We start from the raw sequence: 12,612 nt of genomic DNA on the forward strand, positions 1-12,612 counted from the left end.
CTAAATCACTTTGCCAACTAGGCAATTGTGATAACATCTCAGTTAGTGCAATAAAGTAAGGACTAATATGTTGCACACGTCATGATAAGATCATTACTGCACATATAAAAGGCCACTCCTGAGATAATGCTCGTTATCCGGACAGTGCAAGGCATACAGTAGAAATCATCAGGGTATGAAATGCAGCAATTAGTTTGGAAGGAAAACACACAAATTACCATACATCATTGTACATAAATCACCATATGTCACTGACAACCAGTATCACCATAAATTCATAGAGCACAGTGCTTTGAATACACACTGTATGGTTATGTGACATGAAACATAGGCTATACGGCTACCTGCCCTGCCCTCCCACAACACCAAATCTAGTATTTTCTGTGCGTTTTTCCCACTCCGTGTACCTGGGGGGAATCCGTAGAGGTTTCGCCCTGTTAAGTCATCAAAGAAAATGCCTCCAAGGTATGTGTGAACACGAGTCTATGGCACTCATGGCGAATTCAGGCGATGAGGCCTTGCTTGGTCCTAACCGCAGTGGAATTAGCAAGGGACCATACGGCTGCTCACGAATGCGCTAGGCAGCTACTGATTGTTGATCCCCGAAGCCTTGCTAGACAAAACAAAGCCGCTCTGTGTTGCAGCATGTCTGAGACCCACCGGGGCCTCTCAGAATGCTGTTGATGAAGTTCCAAGAGAAACGGAGCCGCTCAGAATCATGGGCAGGCCTAGCACCTGGGGCCTGCCATGAAGAGAAGATAGGGGCATGCTGGAGCCTCACAGAACAAGCCTGGGCATGCACACCTGTACACATTCGTCTTGCTCACAAGACTCAAATCCTTGGTCGGAGAGGGGCAGTCACCGACTAACTTGCCTCATAGTGCCTGCCCTTCACAATGGCCCAGCAGGGAATGCCCACCACGCACACCTTCCTTGGCACGAGGGAGGGCTTCCCTAACTCCAGCTTAGGCTACAGAAAAAGCTCTCGGTCTTTGTATAATGGGCCACACTGTTAGTGCTAAGCATACGCTTGACACACAGCTCCTGCAACAAAGGTCAAAAGCACTCAAAGCGCACTTGCTGAAGTGTATCCTCCAATGTCCCAAGAGAGCAGGGAGGGGGTCAATACACCCAGTCCCTGGAGAACAACCAGGGAGCAGAGAACAAGCAGCAGGCCAACACATCAGGGTCCTTGAGGCAAGTCCTTCTTGTAGCCCAGCAGGCCACAGGCCAGCACAACAAGCAAGTCTGTCCAATTGTTATTCCTGGCAACATAACAGTTCCTTCTGGTTATGTGCAGTCTCTAGAGCCAGCAGCGTCCACACAGTGTCTAAAATCATGGGGTCAGAGCCTCTGTACTTATGCTCATAATGTCTTTGATTAGGAGGTAACTGCAAACAAACTTTAGAAGTGCACAACACACCCATTCACACCCAGAAACATCGCAAGAAATTGAAGAGATGGGTAGATTATCAGAGGATATAGTTGTCTCAATAGATTAGCAATGGACACAACAGACACGATGTGGGGTGAATATGGGATTAGTGGCTTTGCTCTTCAATTGGGGGACGCTTTGACACGTACTGTATTGTATATTGGATTTATGACTCTTCAGTTTATTGTTAGTATGACATGTTTGCTTGCATTTTATCCTCCTTTGTCTAATTGGCAACAAAATGTTGACATCACTATGGCTACCTTGTATATTGTACTGTTTAGGCACCTGACCTCGCCAGGCCTACTTTGGCTGTTGACAATAACATTTTGTTGTGAAAAAACAAATGCCACACAAGTGTAGACCACTCATACCAAGTTTAAATGAGAGAGCACATGCACTTTAGCACTGATCACTAGTGGTAAAGTGCTTGGAGTCCTAAAGCCAACAAAAACAGGACCGACAAAAAACAGGATGAAGTCAAAAAGTTTGGGGATATCCCTGCAAAAAGGGCCAGGTTCAACACGCACATTCTCCAAGTTGCTCTTCATCCAGCTTATCTGTTGCTTCCCTGCCACCCCTCCTGCTTCCCGTTTCATAGCTTTCTTTTGTATGTTATCAGCATTCTCTCCCTCAAACTCCTCTGCTACTTTCCTTCCCTTCTATGTTGAGTTTTGCTCCCTTGATTTCAGCCTCCCCTGCTCCTCCATTGCTTTCCAGCCCCTTCGCGTTTAACATATTAATTTTTGCAGTGTGAATCTTTTCTGGATTCATACACAGTGTGTTATTCTGCCATCCAGTGGTGGGGTCTGTAATTGTCTATTTTTATTTTTATTGTGTAGGTGTTGTCACCGTTAACCACTGTGTGCTGCTATATCCATCCTCCTATGACCCTGAAGTACGCCCCAGAGGCCCCAGCTTGTGGATTATTTTTTCTGTTGGTTGGTCTGTGAGCATAATCGAGAGTTCTGGAGTCAGTAAAGCAGAAGATTGAGGTTTTGTTCAGTAAAACATTGAGCAAATAAATTGGAAAAGTCCAGGAAAACGACAAGATCATAGACGAGCAGAAAATATGTTTAATAACACTGAATAATACTGACATTTTCTGAAGATTTTTTCTCGGAGTCGACCACACGGATCAGAAAATGAGAAGGGTATGAAGCACACTCCCTTTAGATTTGCTCCAGATGTTGCTTTATGTTCTCACAAAAAGACAGCTGTGAGGTGCGCAAACTGTCTGCAGAGAGGCCACAGCGCAGAGTGCATGTGCAGCGTTTCATCCAAATCATTGGGAAAATCAGAGGTGGGAACACAACTCAATTGCACAGTCCAAGCACTCCTCAATTAAGGATCTAGACTTGTCAAACAACGAAGAAAACTCTTAGGAAATGTAGTTGCCTCTGATCGCAGAGGGTTGAGGTTCAACTGGAAAAGATGCCAAGAAAATGCTAGATAACCCCTAAGGTGCGCAGCGAGGTGAAGCGGATACCTTCAGGCTTGTTGTCCTCAGTGTATACCCTGACACTGAAGCCACCAATGTTCGAAGGAAACACAAGCAAGCGGAACTCCATGGGTCTAAGTCGAAAGATATCGTGCACGATGGACAAGGGCTGAAAAGAAGAGGTTGCAATGTAAAAAAGAAAAATGTTGATACCGAAAACAAAGCCCTTGACGTTGAAAGAAATAAAACTAGGTGTTGGCGGAATTTGCCTAGTCGCGCTACGCAAATCTTTGCGAAACGGTAAAAAATCTCCGCGAGCACGCAGAGTTCTGCAAACACGGAATTGCTTGTTAACCTGTTCGCGATGCTTTTTTCCTGTTCGTGAACGCTGTTTGCGTGTTCGGGGGGGGGATATAGCTCGCGAATCTGCAAAGCCAATCATCTTGATACGGAACTGAAGGTTACAGCATAGCTATAAAATTAGTTCAATGACTCGTTTTAGGGCTACCATATACCTAAAAAGACTTTGTGGTAAAAACCTTGAGATAAACCCATGGAGCTGGCACTCCTTTTAATGCCAAAACCCCAGAGGAAGAAGACCGGGTCTTCGATTAGGAGGAGAGCAAGGGGAGTAGTATGGAGTATATCCATTCTTCAAGGTCAAAATGGTGGAGCAGGGGTGGTAGGATATAGATACCAGTTCACATGAGGAAGGGGTGTCATACAGCTTGTACTTCACCGGTACAACTGTGCGTTTGTTGGACAACATAAACGTCAGGATTGTGCCAGACTGATTCCGTGCACACCCTCAGGATATATTGGCCTATATTCCTGCAAGCTCACAGTGCAACCATAAGTACCCCTAACCCTAGGAAGGTAACAAATAGATTGTGCAAACTCTGAAAATGACATCCCTGACTCCCCCTGGTATTGTGGTAACAGATCTAGAACCTTTTCACTCAGTCACTTGTGCGTACCCAGAGGGATACACAAAAAATGCACAACAAGGCTTTTCAATATTTATTGATCCATTGGGATTCTTGTATAGAAGACGTGCTGCAATGATTACTAGATCGAAGCAGATGAAGGTAATTAGCATTACAAGAACAGTGAAAAGGATAAACAGTTCTAACATTGTGCTAAAGCTGTGTATATATGCTGGTATACAAGTACTGTGTATAGTGTACTCCTACTATGTGCTCCCTAACCTAGCTTCCTATGGCAGATGATCTGCCTAATCACTTACTGGATGATCTCACTCCCAATTACCTGAGGGTAAGTGTGTGCAGGTCCCCGTCTTGGTCACAAGTTCGACATCCCTCCTTGCAGATGGAAACAGGAATCCGCTGGGCTGAAACTTCTGACAAGCAGCAACCTTGCAGTGTCAGCAGACTGCTCCTCTCTCTAATCCCAGAAATGTTGGGGTATTTATAATAAACTGCACCCATGCTTCCGTGTAATCTCCTCAGCCAGTTTCAACAACAATGGGCAACCCCATCTATCCTTGACGGCTTGAGCAAGTAGTATTAGCAGGTAAAGCTCCTACAGGGGATTTGTTTTATGTAGCTTTTGAATTAATTACTATGACTTAGTCTTAACAGGCTTTCTTGATTTGCCTTTAACAAAAAGGCTTATATCACAGAAGCACTTAGCAATTATTTCCACATGTATTAATCTTATCAGTTATACAATAGCATAGAGACACGGGTGTATGCATTCAAAACAGTTTTAAATTATCACAAAGTAGATTTCTTTATGGAGGGTACAAAATCATTACATTGCACAATGAAACCGGAAGTTTAAACCATGTACACATCCATATTCTTCCTGGTTACAATTGGGAACACCTTTTCTGAATTAATTATACAACAATAAAAAGAAAGAGCTGTGATTGTCGATGTTTCGGTCTAATTTAGGCTTTTGTCCATTAGACCATCTTCAGGACTGTTAATAAAAAAGTTTGACCCTTCAAAATATATATAACACCTTCCATGCTCAGGATGGCTCCCGGCTGTCATGAGTCACAGTAGGCGCGTGTGCTCATGACGGCCGGGAGCCGTCCGAACGTTGCCGCTCTGCCCCCATGCGCAATTAATTTTCTGCCTGTGCGGGAGAATTAATCAGTTGGCGGAGTTCAGACGGCTCCCAGCCATCATGAGCACACGCCTACTGTGACTCATGACGGCCAGGAGCCGTCCTGGGTACCCAAGCGCCACGCCCAGCCCCGCCTCCCCTCGCAACACGGCGGAATTTGCCACGGGACAAAGAGGTTAATCCAAGCAAATTAGATAAATATCGACCATGTGTGTCGTATACAGTGATTGTTTTTTTCGGGTCAGTACGAAAAATTCACTACCAACTTGGAGTCAGGACAATGTGCGGAGGAGCCTCGAGGTACGAATATTTTAAGCCTCCGAGGGAACCTTTGGGCATTGGAATATGCAATTTTTATAGATGCAGCATACGCTATGCGTCAAGTTAGTCAAAGACGTCTTGCTGAATTTCACCTGAGAGCAGATCACGCGAAAGGCGGTCTTCGAGTGATCCGGGCATACAGACAGAAGTGATCAATATGCTTTTCAATGGTGAGCGGCTCATCGGAGCAACAGTGGCTGAATCCCTACAAAGCATGAAAAAAAAAAACTGCAGAGGTAATGGGCACCCTGCAGTCCACAGGACTATTCAGACGAGGCCTCGCTTCAAGAATAATAATACAGGGAAGAGGGGGATCTCGGACAGTCAAAAGCTTATCCAGTTGTAAAAAGGATCAAGGCGCTAACGGAGCAAACTCACCTTTACCAGTGACCTATGACAGTGAGGACAGTTGGAATACTACTGGGCATGATGGCGTCTTGCATCCCACTTATGCCTTCTGCCAAGTTTTACTTGAGACTACTTCTGGAATGGCTGCAGCGTTCATGTTATGCCCTAAAAGCCTTTCAAACCCAAGTAAGGAGGACAGTAGTTCAGATCTGAACAGACAACACAACCACAGTGGGTACACAACCTCAACAAACAATGGGGAACAAGGTCACAGCCACTTGCTCAACTAGCACATGAAATATGGAAATGGGCCTTCAAGAGAAAGATAACCTTAAAGACCTTACACCTGCCAGGGATTAAGAACAAAGAGCCAAATATGCAAGCACTTTGCATTAGTGAGAACTAAAACCGCATATAGTACAAAACAATTTCAAACTATAGAACGACCCGCAAATTGCAACCCAGGAGTATGTGAAATACCAAAGCTTTGCATCCAGGTATTCACATATTGATCAATTGACTGGTCAGATATTTCCTCCTCAACCCTACTTACATCGCTGCTACTGGACTGGTGCAAGCAAGCATGCAGGACATTAATTCTGGTAGTTGCAACCCCAACAACACTCCACCTCACATATATTGCTGCAACTGGACAGATGCAAGCAGGCAGTATACTAATTCTGATAGGCTCCACCCCATTAATGCGCCAGAGAAACATGGTTCTCAGAGCTAATGGAAATTGCACAGTAGAGTGTGATGAGACTACGAGCTCATCCAGACTTTTTAGCAAAGGAAAAGGTGTATGTGTACCTCTCCGAACCAGCCACTCTCAGCCTAGCGACATGGCTCCCAAAGACTTAGAATTTGGTCATCTAGGACTACCACAAAGGTAACTGGAAGTCCGAAGAGAAGCCAGGTGGTCTAATATGCGAAGCTGTTGTACAGTGATTCACTGGTGCACTAGAGGTGCGAAAAGACAGCTGCGCACAGGACACTACCATATTCCGGAACCTCACAAGCTTCTAGACGAGGGCCTTTTTCATGCCTTACTAAAAGTTCATTTGTCAGACTTTGTGGCATATTGAAGGGGAATTTTAGGAAGAAACGTCTTCAGCGCACTAGTAGACAGGCGGTTCCTAGAAGAGGCGAAGAGAATAGCCCCACCAGTGTCGGCAACCTTACTGCTTGGAATTTGAATCTAGTGCTCAGATTGATGAAACCGCCTTTTGAATGAATGCACAAAGCAGGACTCAAATATTTAACTCTCAAGATTGCCTTTCTTATCGCCATCACAGCCTTACTAGGAGTGAGCGAACTGCAAGCTCTTACTATACAAGCACCTTAATTACAGATACCCAGGGACAGAGTGGTGATGATGACAAACCCTCAGTTTCTCCTGAAGGTGATATCACATTTCCATGTAAACCAGGCTATAGAGCATTTTTACACAACCAAAGTCACAAGCACGACTGGCCCTGCTCACGCTTGATTTCTAAAGAGAAAGTTTTCTTGCAGGAAACACTGCAGGTCAGATAGAGGAATTTGTTCTGCTTTTCTTTTGCAGCAGCAAGCAAAGGATCACCATTAACCACTGGAACCTACCTCAAGATTTTACAAACGATCCAGATGTGCTGCAAGGCAGCAGGGGTAGCATTGGAACAGAACCCAAGAGTGCACTCAGCAAGGAAGAATGGAGGGACCTAGCCTTCATTGCCAGTGATTCACTTATTGGCATTTGCAGGGCAGCCAAATGATCTTCCGTTCACACTATCAATACTGTGTGGATATTTAAGCTAACAGGGAAGCACAGATAGAACATCAAGATCAAGTTCTAAAATGTTTGTTCATGCTAATTTCAACCGAATCTCCCAAAGGAGAACACTGCCACAAAATCTATGCACAGTATGTGAATCCAGAAAAGATTCATGCTGCAAAGCGAAATAGTTACTTACCTGTAGCAATATTGCAGCTTGAAATTTTTTCTGGATTCACAAGCAACACTTCCACCTTCCTGAGGAATGACAACATTTCGAAATGAAAGGAAGGGATTAGAGTCTGATCATTGGGAAACCAAACGGCACTCTGGAGACGCCAAAGGGGAAGAAGAATCTGAAGTTAGAGACCACATTCGGAGCTTATGTCTGATGTCACAGAATGAAGGATGTAGCACCAACAAAGCCCACACTCACGAAAAAAGAGGACATTCCAGGCCCATCCATAGATGGTGGAATAATGCACAGTATATGAATCCAGAAACTCTTCAAGCAGCTAAACTAATCATACAGGTAATTAACCTTTTAGTTTTGTGTAGTATTTTGCAGGCCCTGGCAGCTGCAATTTGCTACTGAACGGTTCTTTTCTTTATCAAGCCTGAAACGTGCAGTTGGAGCGGCCTAGTTGATATATAATAATTCAAGTTGAAAATAAAAGTGCACAGACTGGAAAGCAATCGGTTTGCTGAAACTGCTGAAAACACTTTTCATTAGTTAGCCATTATTCCTTGATAGCAGTGGAGAGTAGACTAATTACATTAACTGTTGTTCTGGCAAAGACCATAGGATGGTATTGGTGTAGAATTAGAATTGTTATGATATTAAACTTAATTTATTATTGTACAGTAAAGGAAATATGCTAGCTATTTACAGGAGTCGTTTCCTAGTGCTTCTTCACTGTTATATTACTTATGTTTCAGTTTTACCCTTACCGAGGTCATGCCATTTTTGTCTGCAAAATCTACTTTGCAAACCTTAATAAATGTGTATTGTTTTGTTTTTTAGATTTAGGCTCAAACATCTTCCCTGTTATGGAGGCGCTTGTCTCACTGTCCCACCTTGACGGCTGTTGTCTGCGTACTGTTTCCCTGAGTGACTTCACAGTGAACATCCCTACCCTGGAACTGGCTCACAACCTTCTTACTGCCTTCCCTTCACTCCATGTGCTTTCGCTCAGCTTCGATCTGGAAAATCTTCCAGAGAAACCGAGATTAGATGGGAGCGCCTTTGAATTTCCAGGTAGGTGAAGAAGCCAAAGCAGTTTATGTTCTGTTCCTTGGATTGGATTTCATCTTGTGTATTAAGTGCACTTGTAGGCAAATTGCAGGAAGCCTCTAGAAAATTGGGCAACAGCAAATTGTCTTTATCTTCTAGTTAGACATTAGCCAGCACATTTGGATTTTCTTTGAATTGTATGTGACCTACTTATTTACAGAGTCTTTCAATCAGACCTCTTCATCCATTGGTCTGGTTTTGTGTGATTCACATTTTTCTTCCCTTGTTACATAATGCAGCTTGGGACAATGGGTCAGGTCACTAGAGACAGTAGGGTGACATCCCTGTGATTAATTTTCAATTGTTTGACAATAACAAGTTAAAGCAACCAAAATAAACCAAAGACTGGTTACCAGAACAGAAATGAGGAGACCGGGATTCTTCTTAGAAAATTTAAATTCATCAAGATACAAGTAAGTGAGCCAACAGAGAACAGTGTTGCCTTTAAGGAGACCGGTGCCAACTGACATGCGTCTGTTTGGAAGCTAGAACTCCTGGAACCCGCTCAAGCCTGTTCATGCAGAGAATTCATTGGAAGCATAACGGGCGAGGTAATGTAACCATAAAACAAGCATTTGCAACGCAATAGGGCTCGCATTAGTAAAGTTAGAGGTATTAGTATTGTAAATGACAATTTTTTTATTTGTTTTTGTTTTGAAAATAGCGAAATTAATAACTTTGTCATTTACAATGCCAATAGTGTTAACTTTTGCAAACGTGACACCTATAGCATTTGTAATGCAATATGTGTTGAATTTACATGACTTAGATGTATGAATATTAAAAATAACAATTAGTTGTATTTTTTTCAATATTTAATACTTAAATAAAAGTTATTGTAATTTATAATGGCAATAGCTTAAACTTTTGCAAATAACTTTTTGGAAGATTATGTTTAGTGTATTTTATTGTGATGAAAATACAAGAACAGAAGTGAAATATTAACTTTTTTTTGTGATATTTGTAATAAAGTTTGAAACATTGAGAGAACATATTTGAATCAGTTGTTGTTGAATGGTTGCACAGATTGATGCTGTGGTGGCTCTGAATGATGTTGTAGCGGCGACGAGTGATGCTGTGGCGTTCAGTGATGCTCTGGTGGCGCATAGTGATGTTGTGGTGCCCCTGAGTGATGCTGTGGTGATGCGATGGATAGTGAGGGCGATAGATAGATAGAGGGAGGGCGATAGATAGATAGAGGGAGGGCGAGAGATAGAGGCAGGGTGAGAGATAGAGGCAGGGTGAGAGATAGAGGCACGGCAAAAGGGCGAGGGATGGAGTGTGGGCGAGGGATGGAGTGTGGGCGAGGGATGGAGTGTGGGCGAGGGATGGAGTGTGGGCGAGGGATGGATGGATGGAGTGGGATGGATGGAGTGGGATGGATGGATGGAGTGCGGGATGGATGGATGGAGTGGGATGGATGGATGGAGTGCGGGATGGATGGATGGATGGATGGAGTGGGATGGATGGATGGAGTGCGGGGATGGATGGATGGAGTGCGGGGATGGATGGATGGATGGAGTGGGATGGATGGAGTGTGGGGATGGATGGATGGAGTGGGGGGATGAATGGAGTGGGGGGATGAATGGAGTGGGATGGATGGAAGGATGGAGTGGGATGGATGGATGGAAGGATGGAGTGGGATGGATGGAAGGATGGAGTGGGATGGATGGAAGGATGGAGTGGGATGGATGGATGGATGAAGTGGGATGGATGGATGGATTGGGATGGATGGATGGATGGATGGATGGATGGATGGAGTGGGATGGATGGATGGATGGATGGAGTGGGATGGAGTGGGATGGATGGATGGATGGATGGATGGATGGATGGATGGATGGAGTGGGGGGGATGGATGGAGTGGGGGGGATGGATGGAGTGGGGGGGATGGATGGAGTGGGGGGGATGGATGGATGGAGGGGATGGATGGATGGAGTGGGGGGGATGGATGGATGGAGTGGGATGGATGGATGGAGTGGGATGGATGGAGTGGGATGGATGGATGGATGGATGGATGGATGGATGGATGGATGGAGTGGGATGGATGGATGGAGTGGGATGGATAGAGTGGGATGGAGTGGGATGGATAGAGTGGGATGGATGGAGTGGGGGGATGGAGTGGTGGGATGGATGGATGGAGTGGGGGGATGGATGGATGGAGTGGGATGGATGGATGGAGTTGGATGGATGGAGTGGGATGGATGGAGTGGGGGGATGGAGTGGTGGGATGGATGGATGGAGTGGGGGGATGGATGGATGGATGGAGTGGGATGGATGGATGGAGTTGGATGGATGGAGTGGGATGGATGGATGGATGGAGTTGGATGGATGGAGTGGGATGGATGGATGGATGGATGGAGTGGGGGGGTGGATGGATGGAGGGGATAGATGGATGGATGGGATAGATGGATGGATGGGATAGATGGATGGAGTGGGGGTGGATGGAGGGATGGAGTGGGGGGATGGATGGATGGAGTGGGAGGATGGATGGATGGAGTGGGAGGATGGATGGATGGATGGAGTGGGGGGATGGATGGAGTGGGGGATGGATGGATGGAGTGGGGGGATCGATGGATGGAGTGGGAGGGATGGATGGATGGAGTGGGATGGATGGATGGAGTGGGAGGGATGGATGGATGGAGTGGGAGGGATGGATGGATGGATGGATGGAGTGGGAGGGATGGATGGAGTGGGGGGATGGATGGATGGATGGATGGAGTGGGGATGGATGGATGGATGGAGTGGGGGATGGATGGATGGATGGAGTGGGGGGATGGATGGATGGATGGATGGAGTGGGGGGTATGGATGAATGGAATGGAGTGGAAGGATGGATGGATGGAGTGGAGGGAGGGATGGATGGAGTGGAGTGGAGGGATGGATGGATGGAGTGGAGTGGAGGGATGGATTAATGGATGGAGTGGGAAGGATGGATGGAGTGGGAAGGATGGATGGATGGAGTGGGGGGATGGATGGAGTGGGGGGGATGGATGGATGGATGGAGTGGGGGGATGGATGGATGGAGTGGGAGGGATGGATGGATGGATGGATGGATGGATGAATGGAGTGGGATGGATGGATGGAGTGGGGGGGTGGGTGGATGGATGGCTGGATGGCTGGATGGAGTGGGGGTGGGCGGATGGAGTGAGATGGATGGATGGAGTGGGGCGGTATGGATGGATGGAGTGGGGGGATGGATGGATGGAGTGGGGGATGGATGGAGTGGGGGGATGGATGGATGGATGGAGTGGGGGATGGATGGATGGATGGATGGATGGATGGAGTGGGGGGATGGATGGATGGATGGATGGAGTGGGGGGTATGGATGAATGGAATGGAGTGGAGGGATGGATGGAGTGGAGGGAGGGATGGATGGAGTGGAGTGGAGGGATGGATGGATGGATGGAGTGGGAAGGATGGATGGAGTGGGAAGGATGGATGGATGGAGTGGGGGGGATGGATGGAGTGGGGGGGATGGATGGATGGATGGAGTGGGGGGATGGATGGATGGATGGAGTGGGAGGGATGGATGGATGGATGGATGGATGGATGGATGGAGTGGGATGGATGGATGGAGTGGGGGGGTGGGTGGATGGATGGCTGGATGGCTGGATGGAGTGGGGTTGGGCGGATGGAGTGAGATGGATGGATGGAGTGGGGCGGTATGGATGGATGGAGTGGGGGGATGGATGGATGGAGTGGGGGATGGATGGAGTGGGGGGATGGATGGATGGATGGAGTGGGGGGATGGATGGATGAATGAATGGCGTGGGGGGATGGATGGAGTGGGGAGATGGATGGATGGATGGAGTGGGGGGATGGATGGATGGAGTGGGGGGATGGATGGATAGATGAATAGATGGAGTGGGGGATGGATGGATGGATGGAGTGGGGGGGGTGGGTGGATGGATGGCTGGATGGAGTGGG

General features: G+C 46.4%; 1 protein-coding gene across 1 annotated transcript in view; it reads left to right on the forward strand.

The window, feature by feature from the left end:
• Positions 1-12,612, forward strand: part of LRRC41 (leucine rich repeat containing 41) — a 158,485-nt gene that overhangs the window by 90,758 nt on the left and 55,115 nt on the right. The window contains exon 5 of the mRNA XM_078671696.1: positions 8,417-8,650. Within this exon, the coding sequence (XP_078527822.1) occupies positions 8,417-8,650 (234 nt within the window). The remainder of the gene's footprint in view (positions 1-8,416; positions 8,651-12,612) is intronic.

The sequence above is a fragment of the Lissotriton helveticus genome, chromosome 1_2 (assembly GCF_964261635.1).
Source record: "Lissotriton helveticus chromosome 1_2, aLisHel1.1, whole genome shotgun sequence".
Taxonomy (NCBI): domain Eukaryota; kingdom Metazoa; phylum Chordata; class Amphibia; order Caudata; family Salamandridae; genus Lissotriton; species Lissotriton helveticus.